The sequence below is a fragment of the Haliotis cracherodii genome, unplaced genomic scaffold, assembly GCF_022045235.1.
Source record: "Haliotis cracherodii isolate W230 unplaced genomic scaffold, xgHalCrac1.p SCAF_4, whole genome shotgun sequence".
In the NCBI taxonomy this organism is placed as follows: domain Eukaryota; kingdom Metazoa; phylum Mollusca; class Gastropoda; order Lepetellida; family Haliotidae; genus Haliotis; species Haliotis cracherodii.
This window is the reverse complement of record NW_027266297.1, coordinates 39,105,820-39,128,659: the sequence shown is the minus strand read 5'-3', so window position 1 is coordinate 39,128,659 and position 22,840 is coordinate 39,105,820. Positions and strand designations below refer to the sequence as shown.

Here is a 22,840-nt window from a genome sequence, read left to right as displayed (position 1 = left end):
TCGCTGTGCAGAGTTGCGGCTCTTGGGCACGCCAGAAACCTATGATTGTGAGTTCGAATCCCAGTTCGCCACGATTATGTTTCTAGGTGTGTCAGCACCATACCCATGCTCGTAGGTTTCACTGAAGTGGTAAATGTCTGAGACTTGCATTACTTCAGGCTTTCCTCCCACATTAAGCTGACACGCCGTGATATAACTGGAATACTGTTAAAAGCAGCGTTAAACCCAACTCACTCATTCACTCACTCAGTCTCAAGTTACTGTGATACAGCTGATATACTGATGACTTATGGTGTTAAAAGAACAATAAGGAACTCTCTGGCACACTTTCTTCCTGGTCAGTTGGGTAGCACTGCGTATGAAATATCATGTCTGGTATGAGTTCCCTGACAAGTGTACCCCACTTTGATATTGCTGGAGTATTTCTGGGATATTGCTAAAAGCAAAAAAAAGTAGCCTTGTGGTAGGGTAGCCTAGTGGTTAAAGCATTGGCTGATAAAGGCACCTTGAGGGTTGAATCAAATAAGTGAGAACCCGAATCTTGTTGTACCCTGTACTGATAGGGCTGGAATATTGCAAAAAGAGGTTTCAAACCAGCATCACTCACTCGTACTTTGTGACTGATCATGACAGAGTCGGGGTATTGTCGGGAAGCTGGAATATTGCAAAAAGAGGTTTCAAACCAGCATCACTCACTCGTACTTTGTGACTGTTGATGACAGAGTCGTGGTGGTGTAGAGGGAGCTGGAATATTGCAAAAAGAGGTTTCAAACCAGCATCACTCACTCGTACTTTGTGACTGATCATGACAGAGTCGGGGTATTGTCGGGAAGCTGGAATATTGCAAAAAGTGGCTTCAAACCAGCCTCACTCACTCGTACTTTGTGACTGTTGATGACAGAGTCGTGGTGGTGTAGAGGGAGCTGGAATATTGCAAAAAGAGGTTTCAAACCAGCATCACTCACTCGTACTTTGTGACTGATCATGACAGAGTCGGGGTATTGTCGGGAAGCTGGAATATTGCAAAAAGTGGCTTCAAACCAGCCTCACTCACTCGTACTTTGTGACTGTTGATGACAGAGTCGTGGTGGTGTAGAGGGAGCTGGAATATTGCAAAAAGAGGTTTCAAACCAGCATCACTCACTCGTACTTTGTGACTGATCATGACAGAGTCGGGGTATTGTCGGGAAGCTGGAATATTGCAAAAAGTGGCTTCAAACCAGCCTCACTCACTCGTACTTTGTGACTGTTGATGACAGAGTCGTGGTGGTGTAGAGGGAGCTGGAATATTGCAAAAAGAGGTTTCAAACCAGCATCACTCACTCGTACTTTGTGACTGATCATGACAGAGTCGTGGTGGTGTAGGGAACTGGAGCTTGTATCCAGGCAGACAGTTCAGGACTGGGTCTGGTAATGTAGTTTCCATGCTGAGTTTGTTCATTGATTTTTGCTAAGAAGGTGTATGTGCATATTTGGTCCCCAGTCGCCTCAACCATGTAGTTTTTTCATCTGGTTTCATTCCCTGCCCCCAACATGGCCAGTAATCTGTAATGCTAGGCACGTGGCAAACGTCCTATTCGTATTGATTATGAAGTCTCATTGGTGAAGAGGTTTTTAGTCTTTGATAGTTTAATTAAAGAAAGGTTGATAAAAAAACACAGCATGTCAGGAGACGATTCCCCCTGGATTCCTTCTGTGTTTCACCCACGAATATCTTTGGAAGTTCCATTGTTATTTCATCACTCAAAATTTGGCCTTGAGATTTGTAGGGAGCATTCTGCTGAAGTGTTTGGATTTTCCTGGCACTGAGGTAGTACAGTGGTGAAAGTGTTTGCCTGTCACACAGAAAAAACAGCGCTTTGCACAACATGGGTGTAATGTAAATAGCCTATGTTTGATACAGTGTATAGGTTTGTATGGTATGGTATAGCACAGAGGTGAAAGGGAGTGCCTGGCACATAGAAAACCAAGGTTTGATTCCCAACGTTGGTTCAATGTATACTGCCAATGTTTGGTGTTCTTGGCCATGCTATTGTTGGGATATTGCTAAAAGCAGAGTGAAGATGCACTCACTGTCTGAATTTGATTCCTGACAGCAAACTTGACAACAGTTGTGGATGTAGAGGTATCTTTCAGGGGTAGTGTAATCAAATCATGCTATTGTTTGTGAAAAGTTTAAGAATAACTAAACCATTTGTATTTGTGCAATGAGGGTTGTAGTTCAGAAAAAAACTGAAGATTAGATGATGACGTGGAATATAAGAGAATATATCTGAGTGTCTGTTGATGTCAAATATATCGAAACGAGGCAGAAAGGTTTGAACCTCTGACGATGACAAAAGATATGAGAGTGAGATTCTATCAACATCCAAAATCATTCTTCCAGCTTTGTCAGTGTAAGAAGTGCAACTTAGCTGCAGTGGCAGAGAGATAAGTGATGTCATTTGATTGTGACATCATGTTAATCCATGATGTCACAATGGTCTGCCAAGCATTGTGATGCAATTTCATGGTTGCTTTTTCTACCAGGGTGACATTGTACAAAACAACCTTAGCACTACGACTGTCATAAGTCTATTTTAATCTATTGGAGTTATGGTCACCATAGCGCTAAGACTGCTTTGTACAACGGCACCCAGGAGATGTCGCTTGATCTCACCGATGAATAACTCTTCAGGAAGTCAGTGTTGAAGGATTTATTGGGATCTACCAGGTTAAGAATACATTGTAGAAAATGAGGACAAGGTGGTGATGTGGCTAAATGTGTCATTGTTTCACTATGTTGTTGCTCATGCTACTAACCACTAGTTTGCCTGACCCAGACGGTATTACTTACAGGCCAGCCATAATGCTGACTGTATAAAACAACATTCACTCTCACCATTTTTGTTTTCTAAAAATTTCCAAATGCCACTCAAAATCAGAATCAAGATGAAACCACGTTCTTGCTTGTTTTGATGTCAGTTCTGTGTAAAAAAGCATTTGTCTGAAATGCTTACGTTTGATTTGATTTGAATGGTAAATATACAAGCGTCAAAAGAGAATTGCATTATGAGAAAATAAAGTTTCCATCCCTTCAAACATTGTGACTATAAAAAAACCTTTGGGCTTTCATTTCCCATGTTCCACACAAAAATTGTTTTTGTGTGTCCCATTAAGGGCATCATTTTCTCTGCGTTGGTCACACATATAACATCTAATGGATTGAATGATAATTCTTACAATAATTCAAAGCTCCAAGAGTAGAGGTAAGCTGAGCCACCTTTTGGTTAAGTTTCCACCTTGACGGAGACCCAGATACAAAGCAAACAAGCTCCCTCCCAAAGGCCTTTTGTTGATCTGGCGTAGAGAAATACTTGAGTGTTAAATTGAATCGATCCTATAGACCATTCCTTGATGTGTTGGTGCAGTTCTACTCCTTTGGACTTTATGGATTTGTCAAACTTTTATCGTCGAGACCAAATCAAAATGTTCACAGATCAAAAAGCATTGGTATTTTTTTCTGAATTATTTCACAGATGGGGAAACCTAGATTCTGGTGTTTTGTTTTCCTTGTCAGTTTTTCATGGCGGCGTATTCGATTATTTTTCTGATAGAAGAATTTGAAAGGTTCTTGACATGATTGGCAATTTTGTGGTTCAACAGTGGAACAATTAAATGTGGCCATTTAGTCTGAAGTGGAGGAATCAGGTGAAGATACAAGAGTTCATGGATTGAAGTGGACTTGTTAATATTTTAAACACAAATTAGGAGGGTTTATTTGGCTAGTCTGTCATAGCATTCAGTCTAAAGCCCTTTGGGATGTGTGGATAGCATGCTGAAACATTGTGACTCACTGAAACATTGTGACTCACAGAAACATTGACTCACTGAAACATTGTGACTTACTGAAACAGGTTCAACGTGACCATTCTCAGGTTTCATGTGAAACATATTTTAACTCTTTCATCTGGTATTTGCAAACATATCAATTCAAAACTTCCATTCATGTGTAACAAGATTTGCTGCTTGAAATTATTCCAATCATCTAAGCATCTAATGATGCTCGTGCCTTTTTGTTTTACATCAAAGCATTTTCCAGTTTGATTTCTTTTAAAATGTAAATCTTTGATAATCAGGAGGCCAAGTTTGTAGAGTATGGGTTTCTTACCAGTTTTCTGCCACAATGGCTCAGTTGGGAGTTGCCAGTGCAAGAGCATAGAGCATAGAGTGAAATAGTATTCCCACAACATGACATAAGCGGACAAATGTTGAAACCAACTTTTATGAGTAGAACAGGAAAACCAGAGATCATTAAATTGAGCATTGTGCCAAAATACTTTGCAAGAAATCTCTCCAAATGGAAATTTAGCGCAGGTTTTGGTGAACCTAATATTGTAGCATTCATTCAATCACTCTGCTTCCTGTTCTTTGTTGTTAGGTGGTACCAAGGGGCTCGCTGGCAGCAAGAGCTGGGAGATATACATAAACATGCTCATATTTGCCATTTATTGGTTCTTGTTCGTGTATATAGCCACTCTGTCAGGATTACATATAGGCTTGATACATCATGGGAAGGGTTTTATGAGCTTTGTTTTGGTTTGTGTCGCTTTACTTTGTGACTAGGGTTTTTATCAGCACCTCTAGTTGGATGCGATAAATATCATTGTTTATGTCAAAGTTTGTTTCTTTCATTTTGGAATGTGCTGCAGAACTGCATCAACTGAACATATTCCTGTCCCAGGCATGTGCTTCAACTGAGCAAACTTCTAGACCTGAGTATGTTCTAGATCTGAGCACATTCATCAACTGAGCAATGTTGCCTATCTGAGCACGTGTTGTAACTGAACATGTTCCTGGGCTGAGCAAATGTGCTTGAATTGAGCAATGTTCTAAAACATTCTTCAAATGAGCAGTGTTCCTGATCTGAAGATGTACTTGAACTGAGTATGTTCCTGGTCTTAGCACATTCATCAACTGAGCAATGTTCCTGATCTGAAGATGTGCTTCTACTGAGTATGTTACTGGTCTGAGATTGTGCTGGATCTGACCATGCTTTTAATGTGTTACGTAAGCTGAAGTAGGGATACAACATTGAAAGATGTGACCCTGACCCTTCACAACTGGGTATACGAGCCAGCTTGAAGTGTGTCCACTCTGCTGTCTCAGTGTCTGCTTTCTCAGTGTCTGCTTTGTGGTAGTGCAACAAATCCTGGCAATTTCTACACAGCTAATCTGGTCATAATACCCTGGCTTAACAACCTGTCACTTCCAATTCCACCAGCAGCAGCCAGGGCAAACAAGGAATTATATATGTCTTGCGGATGGAATAACACCTGGATTTCTCCTTATGACTCTGGAGTAAAGACTGGGCATGATATGAGTCCATGCTAACAAGACTAATCATCCTTGGTCGCAACTATTTAATTGGAATTACATCCCGTTCATTGCCGTTCCACCTTTCCATCTAAAACAGTTTGTTCTGGATCAGAATTACAGCACAGCAATGTTTATTGAAACTTGAGAAGATTGCTTGTATACTTTTCAACTGAAGGCTGATGTGATGTCTGAAATAATTAACAAATTAATGTTCAAATGGTCAATTGGCCAAACCACGGACAAATATAGAGTAGCATATTTTCTTGAGTATAGTGCGCACCCAAGTTTCATGCGCACCCCCTCTATAGTAGTGGATTCAGTATTTTGGAGAAATCTTCTTTTTTTTCAAATATTATGCGGAAAAAAATTCAGCGAATTTCGGTAAACGAAGGGGTGATAAGAAATTTGGTCAGTACAAATTTGAAATTGGAGATAAAAATCACCAGACATCTAAATTGTATTTTGCCTTCTGCTAGGCATTGTTTTACATGCAGGGATTAAGATTACCTTGTGTATTTTCTCGTAAACTAAGCAAGAAACAGCAATCTTGGAACACGTTTTCTTGGAATCAACCAGTGATCCGGTTATAACTTGTAACTGTGTGATGGTTATTCCTTGTGAGTCATTCAGGCTTACACACGACCATTTGTCTTTTATTCCCATGACTACTGAAACACTGGAAGTACTGGTACTACTTCGGTTATCACATACATGAAGACCAGGCTGAAATGATTTCAGTTCAAAATGTCAGCACCAGAGCATAATCAGTCATGAAGTGCCTCTGATAGTCCGTACTTCTATGGCGCAAACCCTTTAAGTGGCCAGTGAAAACGATGACATTATCATCTTTTGTTTGTATCATTATGTTTTATCTTTTGTGTGTAACAAGTGTATTTTTTGTTTGGTGTTTTTTAATGTTTTTTTTTTCTTTCCTTTCAGCTAAGCACCGAATGGACCCAAATTGAAGTTATTGATCTTATTAATGATGGAACAGGCCTTGGATTTGGAATCATTGGAGGAAGAAGCACAGGGGTGGTTGTCAAGACTATATTGCCGGGAGGCGTGGCAGATGTGGTGAGTGCACTAGTCACGCTGGTAGTCAGAGATAATAAACACTACTTTTGAAGTCAGGTTTTCCACACGCCACAGTCGTATATGTCGGTCATGTCACACTACTGTGATACAGTCAGATATGTACACCATCGATATATATATATATATTTATATAGTAATAATTAAATAAGTGGAGTAAGATTGAACACAGTTTTAATAGGCTAGCGCTTTCAACTCGTACCACGTACGAGTCTCATCAGGCCATAACTGAATAACGGACATGAAGTAGTAACATATAGTTACGTGACGTCATAACATTTAGGAAACACATAATTGCACACAATTGTGTTACAGAGAGATTTATCACACTCCACTGTGTTATAGACAGATTTATCTTCTTGCACCACTGTGTTACAGTAGTCAGATTTATCTCACACCACTGTGTTACAGACAAATTTATATCACACAACTGTGTTACAGACAGATTTATCTCCTTGCACCACTGTATTACAGACAGATTTATCTCACACCACTGTGTTACAGACAGATTTATCTCACACCACTGTGTTACAGACAGATTTATCTCACACCACTGTATTACAGACAGATTTATCTCCTTGCAAAACTGTGTTACAGACAGATTTATCTCACACCACTGTGTTACAGACAGATTTATCTCCTTTCACCACTGTGTTACAGACAGATTTATCTCACACCACTGTGTTACAGACAGATTTATCTTACACCACTGTATTACAGACAGATTTATCACCTTGCACCACTGTGTTACAGACAGATTTATCTCACACCACTGTGTTACAGACAGCTTTATCTCACACCACTGTATTACAGACAGATTTATCTCCTTTCACCACTGTATTACAGACAGATTTATCTCACACCACTGTGTTACAGACATATTTATCTCACACCACTGTGTTACAGACAGATTTATCTCACACCACTGTGTTACAGACAGAGTTATCTCACACCACTGTATTACAGACAGATTTATCTCCTTGCAAAACTGTGTTACAGACAGATTTATCTCACACCACTGTGTTACAGACAGATTTATCTCCTTTCACCACTGTGTTACAGACAGATTTATCTTACACCACTGTATTACAGACAGATTTATCACCTTGCACCACTGTGTTACAGACAGATTTATCTCACACCACTGTGTTACAGACAGCTTTATCTCACACCACTGTATTACAGACAGATTTATCTTACACCACTGTATTACAGACAGATTTATCTCACACCACTGTGTTACAGACAGATTTATCTCACACCACTGTGTTACAGACAAATTTATCTCCTTTCACCACTGTGTTACAGACAGATTTATCTCCTTTCACCACTGTGTTACAGACAGCTTTATCTCACACCACTGTGTTATAGACAGATTTATCTCCTTGCACCACTGTGTTACAGACAGATTTATCTCACACCACTGTGTTACAGACAGATTTATCTCACACCACTGTATTACAGACAGATTTATCTCACACCACTGTATTACAGACAGATTTATCTCATACCACTGTATTACAGACACATTTATCAAACTCAAATGAATCTGTACAAACATCACTTTTGTAAAGAAAATTTGTGCTAATAATAGCATTTGGATGATTTCTGCTTTTTTTCTCATTAATATGAACAGTTGTTTCAACAAATGTTCAAGTATTGAGACGATAATCATTTTTTCTCATATGAATTTAGTGGTCCATGGTTAGGAAAAGCACCCCTCAATTAGCATGTTCCAAGATCCCAACATCAATTTTGCTGTTCCTTTTACAAGACCATGATAATATTCAATCGCACACTTGTGATTGACAGAATTCTGACCCTGTTGGTACCTAATTTCACTTTTGTAGCAGACAGCATTAGCGGCCATTTTGAAATGCCTCAAATCTGTCTTTTTCACTTGAACAGTCTAGGCAGAGGTCGATCACAAAGATCTCTGCCTTTTCCAGTAATTACGGTCTTAATGGCTCTTTAATTCCATCAGAGCATGTGATGAAAGTTCTATAATTACATTGTATTATTTGATGGCGTTTAAATCTGGCTGTCTCCCCTGCCATCAGATGTCAAGCCACATTTATTTCTCAGCACAGCTTCAATGTCTAAGGAGTGAAACTCATCTTCTGTTGTGCCCTCGGACAGGTCATTGTCTTTAGAAGAATACTTGGGGCTAATGTGTCAAACTGTAGCGTTGGCTTGAAAGACATTTACAGCTTTATCATGTTTATGGTTACGTTAGTAACTCTTTCTCTCAGATCAAGTTTGTTTTGTGTGCAAGCTCTGAAATAGGAGATCCTACTCATTTGAACCCCTGTAATACTTCATGTTCCTTTTCTGGTTGTAATATTATTATCTTTCAGTTAGAGAAGGGAAATCAAAATGTAATAACTCTTAACAAACACCAAATTGGGAGATTTTCTGTCGGATTTGTTTAAAATTCATATGAAGAAATATTGCAATGGACTTTGAATCATATTGAAATGAGTGAGTGGGTGAGCAAGTTTTTGTTTCGCGTTGCTTTGACATTTATGATTGTATTAATAATTTAAGTTATATGTCAGCTTATGTGTCAGGTTGATGTGGGAGGAAGCCGAAGTGGTGCAGGTCTTCGATGTTTGCAGCTGTATGTGGTAAATCCCATGAGCATGGGTATGGTACTGACAAACCTAGAAACATAATCAGGGCGAATCTGGCACTCAAACTCAGGATCCGGTTTCTGGCATGCCTACAGAGCTCCACAGTGAATTGTGATGTGTTAGATAACTGGGGCAACAGTGTGCCCCACGAAATCCGATCACCAATGTCAAATTTGGTTTGTGAAACATTATCCAGAAGATAATGGCCATGATGATATGGAATACTTAGTCGGGTGAAACGATAACGTGAGGTCAGGATACGATACGTATCACGATATGATGTGTATCGTGATGCACAATTTCACGTCAGAATACTTAGTCATTAAAATATTTGGGATGAAACGATTCAGCGAAGTCATGATACGATTTGTATCGTGGTACACAATTTTATGTCAGATCAGCTTCCAAAGGAAAAGCTAGCTGTAGGCACATGTGCGAGCTTGCTATTTTTAGTAGTGAACTTGTAGTTGTAAGAACTTAGTAGTAAGTAATATATTTTTGCAAATGTATCCTCTTGTATCGATAAAAAAAATGTTTTGTATCGTCGCACGAAAACCTACGATGCACTGGTGTAGCATTTCACCTGTATGAAATGATGACAAACTTTTTTTTCTTGTGTCTCCTTTCCTTCTTGCTGGAAGATAAATATAGCCGTGATGAGGATGTGAAGCTCGATGCTGATCTGGAGGATGTCCATTATGTGAAACCGTACTCATGCCACGGAGCAGATGGCGGTCTTCTCACATATCGTGTTCTTCCACCGAGGGGGAAGTCAAAGAGTTATGGCCAGGAAGTGATGCCAAACAAAATCAGTTTCTTGTAATAGAGGACCTTGGTCAAGAGTCAGAACAAAATTCAAAGCATGGAGCTCAGAAATAATTTTCTTTGTAGCTTTGATTGTGGTTATCTGATTTCGAGATTGTACTACTTATTGTTTGTGATGAGAGATTCTATTTGGTTCTTGGGCTCACATGCACAAGGCGATCTTAGCGCTACGACTATTTTAAGCCTGTGTTAAAGTCTGGGAGTTATGATCATCTTTGGGCTAAGATCGCTTTGTGCAAGTGGGCCCTGGTCTATTTCTTTGTCAAGATCAAGTATCAACAATGATGCATTATTACAAGAAATGAACAGTTTGCATCAGTTTCTGTCATTGTCCGTGTGGACCATGGGCATCTATTCAGGATGAGTCTCTGCACATGTGACTTCGGGAAAAGGCCTGGAATTATGACAATACATTGAACAACATTGAACATTGGTTAAGTGGCATGAAATTGGTATGTTACTTGAGTACCAGCACTGGTTTAGAGAAGGCATAAGAGCAGAGCAGAGCAGAGTTAATCATAGTCACTTGATCCTTGAGTGGCATTTAGAGATTGGCTATGTACTGGTAAACTAATGATTCCATGGACAAGAGAAGTTGACCATCCCTACTATCCTGTCTTTAGTTCTGCAACCACAAAGTAACTTTGGTACGAGTGAACTCCTGATGGAAGATTAGTCTCTTGCACTCTCAATAAGTTGTGCAACACCTGCTTTTCTCAAAAATAAATCTTCCAGGCAAACAGAATGAAGGTGAATGCATTGATCAGTACTGAAAATGCCATGTCCATCTGAGGTTGTATGAAGCCTTTGATAATACCCACTGCAGCCTTGTCTTGTAGTAATATTGACTGCTGGGACCATACTTGCCCTGTTGGCTATACTGAAAATTGCTTTTTCATATTTCATATCAGTATTGATACAACAGATGTCATGTGTTCATGGACTTATTTATGAAAGTTTATAGTCATTACAACAAATCAATGGAAATCTTTGAGTCTTATAAGACGATACGTCTTTTCATTATTTTTCAGTTGTGAACCATAAATTAAGTCCCTTGGCGCCTTCTTCAGGAACATTGGGTTTTAATACAGTAATCCTCTACTATGGAGATTTGGTAGCACTTGAGTAGGAATCATATGATGTACTTATTACTGTTAAAATTTCTATTTGTCAAACAAATTGCTCCAGCCTGATTCCATTGAAATTTTTGAAGGATTTGTAGCTGTAATCTTTAGACACAAGGCTGTCCTGGTAAGAGTCCGATGTTGAGATATTAACATCTGTGGTACAAAGATAGAAAAACCTGTTCCCTCTACAATCTTCATAATAACATACCTAAGATGGGGCTTCAAGGTCAAAGACCCTCAAGGATTTTTTGGATTTGTCCAGTTTGGTAAATACATGTCATTTAGAGTACTTTCCTGACAACTAGGCAATGTTGGGGCTCACATGCATGCAGGCTTCAATTACTTTAGGATTGCCTTGAATGTTTTCTGGGCATTCACGCTGAGTACACAAAGCGAGAAATTGTGAGCAGTGAATATTGGTCGTGAATGGCCGAGATAAAGGGACTTAGTACGAGCTGGCAAACATGATCGGTTGAGGTTCCCACCATTGATCAGTAGTTGTCAGGATGTCAGCTTCGCAGTGTTTGTTTAGAGACATGTCTGACAAGAGACACAAATTGTTACAGTATCTGACGTGTAGGTTGATTTTTGAGTATTTTTTTATCCTTTGAAGGCAGATTTGTAATCTCAAGATATGATATATCAATGGTGTCTCATGTTTGCTTTCCCCAGAAGACTATGAAAGTGATACTCCCATTTACTTTTTTTTTCTTTTTGTTTTTGTTGAAATATGAGGATTTAACAGATCTCTGTGGAACAGGTCTTCGTCCTCAAAGGGTCCTTATGCACCAATATTCTAGATCATTGTGGTCATTGTTTTATTAATCTTTTCACAATGTCTTGGTTAGAATAGGTCCCCAGCATTGCCTATGCTGGTCGTACCAAATGGATTAAGTGTTCAGTCTTGGTGTTTGTTTGTTTATTTGTTGTTTAACGCCACACTCAGCATAATATTCCAGCTATATGATAGCGGTGTGTAATAATCAAGTCTGGGCCAGACAATCCAGTGATTGACATCATGAGCATTGACCATGCAATTGGGATACGATGACATGTATGAACCAAGTCAGCGAGCCTGACCACCCGATCCTGTTAGTCGCCTCTTACGACAAGCATAGACACCTTTTACAGCAAGCATGGGTTGTTGAAGACCTATTCTACCCCGGATCTTCGCGGGTCCCAGGCTTGGCGACTTAGTTGATTGCGTGTGATCGTATCTCTCCACATATAAAGCTGTCATTGACTACATACTATAAAAAGTGTCATCACATTCAGGTTTGTCCTTTTTTGGTGAAAGGGGTTGTGGGGTGGCCTATTGTAGTTAGAAATCCTGTTTCCAGATTTGAAATGGCTGGAATGATGCAGAACATGCTCTCTTGATGATAGTGGATCATACAGCACAACAAATGTGATCAAATATGAACTTTCTGAAACTAGAATTGGGTTCAAGCTAGTGTATGTTTAGTTCATTGAAAGTGCCATTCTTATTGATCAATGAACAATAAATAAGAAAAAGATCTTTATGACAAATGATAGTCGCCATTGCCAATACAGCTTCTGAGATATGGATAAGTCCGCCATGATTAGAGGTTGAGGTGAAGGTTGATTGTGTGACAGCTGACCCGATTCAGTGGAGCAATTAACCACCTTGACATTGAAGTGTTGACATAAACCTCCAAACGAAAACCACAGTGTGTGCCTTGTGATTATGATTGAAAACACTGCCATGAGAGAGCGATTTGGAATATCATCAAAAGATCAAAGCTGTTTCTTAGCTAAATATTTGTCAGCTGTTTTCTGAAGCATGGTTATTTATCTAAGTTATGTATCAGGTGCTGACCTGAGTATAACGGAAGACAGATCAGGGATGGCGACTTCCACTGAAGAAACCCTCCAGAATATCCCGGGCTCTCCTTGTCTGTTTGCCAGGAGCATTCACCTTAGTCTTAGTTGTATCCATGGAAAAGACCAAGTCAAGAATTTTTTGGTTTTCTTTCTGTTTTGGATGTTTTTTAACAGGTATAAATGAGATTGAATAAACGTTATTGCCATTTGCATCCAAGGCTGCGTACAGATTGCTCACCGAACTGTTTTTTTCTTTGTGAAAATTGACTGAACCAAGAGCAAGATTGAAGATTAAAAAGGTGGGCCACGACATGAGCTTGGAAATGTCAAGTCCGATCATGCCAAACAGAATGAGACATCTTGAAATTAAAGTTGAAAAACGAATTGTAGTAAATTGAAGTCTTGAAAAAAATACTAATTGTTTAAAAGTTTTTTCACTGGCTGTTCCATGAAGTAATTACCTGACGGATTATTCTGTACAAGTACGGAGGCACTGAACCTACACAGACAGGAAGAAAATTGAATCCCTGCAGGCTTTTATTTCATGTTAATTATTTGTTTTATTTCTTAGGTAACTCAGTTTTTGACCTTCCTTGTGAACTTTGGACCAATGTGGAATACAAACTTTGCTTTTGGTATTCATAGCCCGGTAGGAGGAGATAGTAATGTGACCGTTAGGCTTCTAGCGCCTCACAGGCAGCTTGGGTTGTATTCTCCCCAGGGAGCTGATAATGAACATTGAGTGTGCACTGATCCAGAATGAAAATCGAGTGCACACTGATCCATTGACTGGGTAATAATGTCGCACATTGAGCATGCTTCAGAGTGTGGGTTTGGTGCATTATATATCTGAACATTATTATTATGGTTCTTCTTCTTCTTTCTGAAAATTTGTATGTGATATATTTTGTTATTCGGGCACGTTCACCTTCTCCCTCTATGCCCACTGTGTGCCTGGGGTGGCACTGGTGCTGTGTGATATTACAGACTTATACTGAAATGTATGTACTTCAGGTCCCACAGCTGTTTGTACAGTCAACAGAGTAACAAGTACAGGCAGCTTCATGGATGTGGAAGAGAAATTGTGTATCCACTGCATTTGTAGAAAACAGTCAAAACAGTGACATTTACATGATAGGAATAACTTGTCTGTTTGTGTCCTGTGCCATGAGGTTGTATAAAGAGATTCCACCAAGATGAGATGAATTTCTGTTTGTTTTTGTGATATATAATGTATATTGAGTTCAGAATTAAGTATTTTTGCTTTTCTTTCCAGGACACACGGCTGCGAAGTGGAGATCACATCCTTCAGATCGGAGAGGTGAATGTTCGAGGAATGGGATCAGAACAGGTGGCCCTGGTTCTCCGGCAGTCTGGGAGTAATGTCCGCCTCATCGTCGCTCGGTCAGTGATGGAGCCCCCACCCTTCCAGATCCCCCATGCCCCAGTCGTCCCCACCCATCTTCTTGACGATCACCTGGATCAGATCAATGCCATCATGGCCATGGACTCCCAGGAGAACCTGGACATGAGGATGCAGGAGGAACAGTCCATCAGGAACATCATGGCTGGGCAGGTGCAGGTCCACCCGGTAAGCCTACACTCACACAGATAACATAAGGAACATCATGGCTGGGCAGGTGCAGGTCCACCCGGTAAGCCTACACTCACACAGATAACATCAGGAACATCATGGCTGAGCAGGTGCTTGAGCACTCGGTAAGCCTACACTCACACAGATAACATCAGGAACATCATGGCTGGACAGGTGCTTGAGCACTCGGTAAGCCTACACTCACACAGATAACATCAGGAACATCATGGCTGGGCAGGTGCTTGAGCACTCGGTAAGCCTACACTCACACAGATAACATCAGGAACATCATGGCTGGGCAGGTGCTTGTTCACCAGGTAAGCCTACTTTCACACAGATACCACCAGCAACATCATGGCTGAGCAGGTGCTTGTTCACCAGGTAAGCCTACACTCACACAGATAACATCAGGAACATCATGGCTGAGCAGGTGCTTGTTCACCAGGTAAGCCTACACTCACACAGATAACATCAGCAACATTATGGCTGGGCTGGTGCTTGTTCACCAGGTAAGCCTACACTCACACAGATACCACCAGCAACATCATGGCTGAGCAGGCGCTTGTTCACCAGGTAAGCCTAAACTCACACAGATAACATCAGCAACATTATGGCTGGGCTGGTGCTTGTCCACTCAGTATGCCTACACTCACACAGATAACATCAGCAACATTATCTTATTAAAGATAGGATATGATGTTGATTGATTGCTGTGTCTTAAAAGGTTTCAGTAATTGCAGGATAAGTTTATGATATACGAAAAAGATATTAATGTTGCAACTGTTTGCATGATTGAAAACAATAATAATATTCATCAATAGGTAGCCTTATAGCTAATATATAATGCTTCATAGGAGTAAGGGGATGTTTATTAATCAGCAGAACAATCATATTTTTCAGCAACCATATGATATGAATGAGGTACCGGAGGTAGAAATCTTTGATGTGGATCTGACCAAGGACAATCATGGACTGGGCATCACCATCGCAGGCTACGTTGGAGGGGACAACACACCTGGTGAGCCCTCACTCCTATCATAACATACCTGTGAAGATCCAGGGTAGAATAGGTCTTTAGTAACCCATGCTTGCCTTTTAACAGACTATGCTTGTCGTAAAAGGCGACTAACGGGATCGGGTGGTCAGACTCGCTGACTTGGTTGATGCATGTCATCGATCCCAATTGGGTTTGAGTCGATGCTCATGATATTAATCACTGGATTGTCTGGTCCAGACTCGATTATTTTACAGACCGCCGTCATATAGCTGGAATATTGCTGAGTACGGCGTTAAACAACAAACCAACCAACCAACCTTGCATCACACATTGCTTTGTGTTTGTTGTCTGGTGCTGACAGAATGGTCTTCAGGCAGGGAAGATTTCATTGACTTGTAGCAAGGTCTTGCAGATGGTCCCACAAAGTGGCAACCTGAAGCATGTAATGCTAATCTCTGCATAATAACTGTGTCTTTAATTTGTCCTTCATAATTTGTATTATTGCGCTGGTGACATAGCATTATAATCAAAGTTTTGGCCTGATTTAGTATCAATTCCACATGCTATTAACATGTGTTACCCCTTGACTTATAATGCTGGGATAGAGCCATTGTGGCTGAAAACAATATGACAGATATTCCCTGATAATGGTCCCTTATTTGCCAGCATTATTCCCTAGACTGTCCAACAGTCCCTGAACCATATTTTCCCTTCAGTCCAGCCCCTGTAATCCTAAATGATGAAGCAAGTCTACATTATCCACAGGTTCCGAATCTCCCATATCACTGGAGCTCCTTTTCAATTTAAACGGAATTGCTAGTTTCTGTCAAAATTATATGTCTTCCGACACTAAGTGAATCTACTTGCTCAAGGGTTTTACCAAGACGGTAAATGTCGAAGGCTGCACCAGCTTGGCTTTCCTCATAGTATTTAGCTGAAACACTTTGATGGAATTGAAATATACTACTGATTGTTTGAGAGGGCTACCATATTTTGTTGAGTAAAGTGCACACTTTTTTAAAAAACAAACCACAGCTGTGTTGAAGAGGGTGCGCATTATCCACGCCATAATGAGTTTTGGTGTTTTCTTTCCCCTAACGTAAAGACATAAACATGAGCACGTAACACCGGAAATACCATGTCAACGAATCCGTACTGGAAGACACAATGTAATCTTGTAATTACACTGTCTGGTTATAAAAAGTTTTCTTTGAATATCTGGACTTGTAACTTCATTAATTTTATTCAAGATTCCTTTTAAGATTGTTTTCAATTATTTTGGTGCAATCGTTGTGTAAAGCAATCGGAAGATCGCACAACTCACCATTATTAACAGCAACAACAGTCAGATTACCGCTATTGACACCTTGAAACAAACTGGATACATATTTCATAAATGCCATACTTTGACTCGTTAAAAGTCATATTTGTTGTAGTCTGACGATTCTATGTCAACATGTAGTTCTCATGTGCACGGGAGCCTTGACGGTAACTGGTCAAATTGTTCCATGTGAAAAAATATAACTGACAATAGCGATCAGGTGCTCTGAAGTGCTACGCTTAGGGTTGTTATTTTTAAAAATATATTTAGTAAAAGCTGCAACTAAAATAACATGATATTGGAATATAGTATTCCTGATAAAAAATAGTTTCAGATACAACTTTTCACGATCCTTACATCAAAATCCTTTAAAGTTATATCATTGGGTAAGTTTTAACCGAATGACCGCTGGATTCCAAGAGAACGTGTGTACAACTGATTGCTGTTTCTGGCTTAGTTTATGAGAAAATACACAAGGTAATCTTAATCCCTGCATTTTTTTATCTCAAATTTCAAATCAGTACTGACAAAGTTTCTTATCACCCGTTCATTCCGGAATTCGCTTTTGAAGGGGTACGGTGTAATTTTTTTTTCCGCATAATAATCGAAATATTTTTTCCCCAAATACAGAATCCACTAGAGGGGGGTGCGCATTAAACTCAAGAAAATATAGTATTTCGTAATGGTACATGACTTGAGGACAGGAACTGGTGGACTTGAATTGTGTACTTAAGTTTTTTAGATAAATTTAAATAAAGTTGAACATGCTCCAGTTGCATGGCAGTATGGGATGCTACTTGCATGACACTATCTCCCAGCAGGCAATGACACACATTCAGGTCCCACACTCTGACGATCCCTCTCAAATGTTGAGTAGTATACTATTCAAAGCAGCATTAAACCACAGGAATATTTTACGACTCTGCCTCTTTGTATACATGAGTCAATAATGTTTTTTATTTTTGTGAACAGCTACGTATTCCTGTGGCTAAACCCAACTCACTCACTCACTCACTCCAATAATGCACCTCTCCCTCACACTATTTGCATCTTCAGATGAGGTGTCCGGCATCTTTGTGAAGGGCATCGCTGATGGCAGTGCTGCAGCAGTGGACGGCCGAGTGCAAGTCAATGATCAGATCATCGAGGTGAGACACAGTGTCACACACTCACTCACAAGGGAACAGGATTTATGGTTGTCACCATCTCATGAATTTAGATGTGTAATTTGATCAGTTGACCTAGATGTCTTATGGAAGATCTTGACCACAAGTGCCATAGAGCACTCACTATTTCTATGTATGACTCTTGGAGAAAAAGCTTCTTTTTGTAATGCTGGATATGTGAACATTTTGTCATCGAAAAATGGCTTCCACGGGAGATATGTGTGAGATCTATTGGATACTAAGCTCGCTCCCCAGTAATACCAAGAGCATAAACGAGGCAGATACCAACTATTCATGAGTTTCCAAAAAATTGGTATTAAACAGAAGCAACGTTAGGATTTTCTTTAATACTTTCCATGTATTACTCTTTAAAATTTCACTGTCGTGTGTCAATAGGCGGCAGACATCTCCGTGATGCACAGCATGGTCCAACAGAGTTTAACAGAATAACACTTCCCATCCGTTACAAGTTGACGTATCTTAATTTCATACCATACAACGGCCTACCTTTAGAATTCAGGTGTCTCTCTCACAAATCTATCATTGCGCTGAGGTGATCGTAACACACAAACTTTAACATGACTGTCATTCTGCTATGATCACTTTGTGGAACAGACACCTCAGTTCTAAAGCTCTGCAGACCATTGTTATGTTCTCTGTTACCATGATGTCACAATCTAATTACATTGGTAAAATAACTGCTGCTGCAGCGGGGTTGCTATACTATTGACACATAAGACACTGGTTAATCCTGTTTACAAACTGAAACAGTTGGAAGAATGATTTCGGATGATAAAAATACAGCAAATATACCAACATTCAATACGAGTATAAACAGTATCGGTAATGCTGCTGAATGTATAAACCTTGATTGACTCTAACTGATGTACCATATTCGACGTAATTAGCGCCCCGCTCTAATAAGTACCCATGGCAATATTTGCTGATATATTGGCTAGTGAACTATCCAAATTACCTACCTTTCAGATTGGACAATGTACACAAGATTTATTTATTCGCGTATAATACACACTCGTTTGTTATACGCACCGATAAGTATTGGCAGTTAAATTCTGGAAAAAATATGACTGTCGTTTATAAACATTTCAGGCTGTCAGCATAAACCAAGAAATTTATCTTTCAACTCTTCCTAATTTTGAGAGCACCCTGGGCACTTATTACGTCAAATACGGTATTTGATATGAAAAGACACTCAGCACTATGGCTGTTGTTGTCCAGACGTAGTGTTGGGGGTACAGTGCGAGTCAGATCCTTGACATGGTGTTAATTAGTAGATATCACCCTGGGCGCTTATTACGTCGAATACGGTATTTGATATGAAAAGACACTCAGCACTATGGCTGTTGTTGTCCAGACGTAGTGTTGGGGGTACAGTGCGAGTCAGATCCTTGACATGGTGTTAATTAGGAGATATCACCCTGGGCGCTTATTACGTCGAATACGGTATTTGATATGAAAAGACACTCAGCACTATGGCTGTTGTTGTCCAGACGTAGTGTTGGGGGTACAGTGCGAGTCAGATCCTTGACATGGTGTATATTAGGAGATATCACCCTGGGCGCTTATTACGTCGAATACGGTATTTGATATGAAAAGACACTCAGCACTATGGCTGTTGTTGTCCAGACGTAGTGTTGGGGGTACAGTGCGAGTCAGATCCTTGACATGGTGTATATTAGGAGATATCACCCTGGGCGCTTATTACGTCGAATACGGTATTTGATATGAAAAGACACTCAGCACTATGGCTGTTGTTGTCCAGACGTAGTGTTGGGGGTACAGTGCGAGTCAGATCCTTGACATGGTGTTTCACCCTAGGTGGATGGCCTGTCCCTCCAAGGCTATTCCAACCACCAGGCTGTTGAGGTGCTACGCAAGACAGGGCAGCTGGTCCACCTGAAGCTCGTCAGGTACCGCCATGGACCCAAGTACGAGAAGCTACAGCAGTACCTGGGTGAGTATAGACCTATGCTGGTCATAATAAGTGACTAAATGGATAGGGTGTTCAGGCTCGATGACTTGGTTGATTGCATGTCGTCGTGCCCCAATGGTGCAGATCGTTGCTCATAATATCAATCACTGGATTGTGTGATCCAGACTTGATTATTTACAGGCGCCATTATATAGCTGGAATATTGCTGAGTGCGTAATTAAACATCAAAGAAATAAACATTCCCGCATTCGGGTGGCACACTGGTAAAAGTGCTGTCTTGTTGTTTAATTATGGCCCCGACCTTTTAGGTCGGGGGTATATAGTTATACCAAGGTTCCGTCTGTCCGTCTATCTGCAAACTTTGTCCGCAGATTTCTCTTAAACTATTCAGTGGATTCATCTCAAACTTAGTACATATAATCTGTGTCATATGGAGGGGTGCAGTCAAAAGGAAAAAAAATGTTTTTATTAATTTTCAATTTTTTTGTGAATTTTTCAAACCCTAACCCTGTCCATTATTTAATTTGAAACTACTGACACACTAGATGGGTCGGGGATATTAGTGAGCCACACTCACTTTGGCCCTTGTTACTTTTGTGAAACAATTTTTTCTCAGAGTTTCTTCATTTGATTGTGATCTTGGGAAAGGGGAATAAAGTCTGCAACTTGATGCATGACAAAAACTTGTCTTAAGAGATATCATGAGGACCATTTCAGCCAATGGAGACGCTGGTTACAAAATGCTTATGGGATATTCTGATATCTGCTTTTGTGCTTGAAGTTGAACTTGAGTTGGGTCACTTGAGTTAAAAGTTATATTGGAGCTCTCATCATTCTTCCACTTGATGAAAACAATTTGTAGCTACAATCTCAGATAGCAAGCAGGGCTACCACCATCTTTGTTTAATTACACGCACAGAGAGGATATACACCTCACTCGGGGCCAGCCAAGTCAGCCACATCACACGTCGTATCTACCGCTTCCATCATCCCACCATCAATCATCAATCCACCCACCATCAATGACCTCGACCGAGGCCATGACATTGGCATCAATCACAATTTCCGAGCACGTCAGAAATTTCAAAGAATGAACTCCCAACTCACACCTTCTGAAATTTCTAATTTACAAATGAAATGAATCTTAGGATTGAAAAAAGTTTTTGGCATGATCAACATGGACAAGATGGGTGAAAAAAAAACTTTCAGTGTAAGAAGTTTGTTTTGGCCCTTTGATCCTTTGAGCAAAGAGTTTGACGGTGTTCGGTAATGAGAGAGCAAACTGGGGCACGTTTGTTGTCTGGTGGGCCAGTGTGATAGCCTTGTAGCTGATGCACATCCCTGATTTCAATCAAGGTTGCGAACCAGGTCGATCACTCACACCCTGTCTAGATAAGACATCAGTTTCGTTCAGTCGTTTGGCAGACATAGCAAAATCAATAAGAACCGTGAGGACTAATTTTTTCTTGACTGGTAATGTCTGGTATTGTTTCACAAGATGGCTGGGATACAGGGAGGTAGAGCATAGACCAGGTTAAACTACATCGACTGGGCAGCACGGGGACAATTTGTAGCTTCGGGGCCAAATTGATACAATAATTGATACATGTTGGGCAGATTTTATTCTGCATCTAATACATTTTCACACTCTTTGGAGAAATCGCAAACAAAGGTGTCATTTGAGATAGAAAGCTATTTGCTACCTTTCATTTGTCTGTCCTTTGAGACATTGGTAGCATCTTGATGAATCAGTATCAGCATCCACGGTCGGCATCAGCAACAGCATTGGTTGTATGGGAGCAGGGGGCCCTGGCGTCTACGGTGCTGCAGTTTGGCCCCCAACAACCTATGCAGGTCGTAAGAGGCGACCAAATTGATCAGGTGGTCAAGTTTGGTGACTTGGTTGATGTCGTTTACTGTACCCCGACGGCATGGATCATCGCTCACAATATCAATCCCTGGATTGTCTGGTCCATACTTGATTATTTACAGACACCGTCGTATGGCTGGAACATTGCCGACTTCAAACGAATAAAAACTATAATATTTGAAGGAAGAGAATATATGTATGTCAACTTCTTTATTATGAGGAACAGAATGTTTCGGAGTATATGCTTACTCCTTCATCAGGTGAATGATAATATTTGAAGATCTAACATGACCATGTAATGTCTGTTTTGCTGAAGCAGCAGATGACATACAACTCTTCAAGGAACACTTGTAGACTGGCCACACAGTAATGGACAGGCTGCTGGGCCTTTACAATCACTGCTGAAACACGTTGTGTACTGTGGGCCTATGGCCTGTCAAGGCAATAACAGGTTAATGATACAAAGGCTGTGAGGCAGTCGCAACAATCTTGGAGCAATGATGGCTGCGGGAGGATGTTGATTAGGCTTCCTAATCTTTTACCATGGACTATATCTTTAGTCTGTGTTAAAGTCTGATGAGACACTTGTGGCACTGTAAGATTGTCTTGTTGAGAACAGTTCTGAGTTCAGGGAAGTAACCATTGCAGCTCTTTCTGTACATATATCTATTGTCTCCTGCATGGAGAGTCTAATAGTAACTCAGGACCTCACAGCTTCTCGGGGAGGTGGAACACAGGTGGTCCAGTGGTCTGAGGTTGTGGTCTAAAAGTTGTGGGTTGAGTCCAAGATTTTCCCTGATCATGTTCCCTGGTTTGTCAGCTCCATACCCATGCATGGGTTTCACCAAATGGTAAATATCTACAACCTGTGTTACTTCGGGCTGTCCTCAGTGTCAGGCTGACGTGCTGTGAGGTGCTGGAATTGATGTTATGTCTGACTCACTCACACATACTCACACACACACACACACACACTCACTCACACATGCTCACACACAAAAACTCAACAATTACCACGAACAAACGCACTCACTATGAGGCTGTTTGAATCATACCGT

General features: G+C 40.4%; 1 protein-coding gene across 5 annotated transcripts in view; it reads left to right on the top strand.

Moving 5' to 3' along the window:
• LOC139478492 (multiple PDZ domain protein-like) overlaps positions 1 to 22,840 on the top strand; it is a 320,861-nt gene that overhangs the window by 129,924 nt on the left and 168,097 nt on the right. For 4 of the 5 annotated variants that reach the window (XR_011654309.1, XM_071260981.1, XM_071260979.1 and 1 more), the window contains 5 exons: positions 6,298 to 6,432; positions 14,157 to 14,471; positions 15,375 to 15,492; positions 17,849 to 17,940; positions 19,798 to 19,933. Coding sequence is in view for 4 of the 5 variants with exons in the window: in XM_071260981.1 (XP_071117082.1) it covers positions 6,298 to 6,432; positions 14,157 to 14,471; positions 15,375 to 15,492; positions 17,849 to 17,940; positions 19,798 to 19,933 (796 nt within the window). In the remaining variant the exon portion in view is untranslated. Of the gene's footprint in view, positions 1 to 6,297; positions 6,433 to 14,156; positions 14,472 to 14,506; positions 14,536 to 15,374; positions 15,493 to 17,848; positions 17,941 to 19,797; positions 19,934 to 22,840 lie in introns of those variants that run through there. The other variant, XM_071260983.1, reaches the window with a different exon arrangement.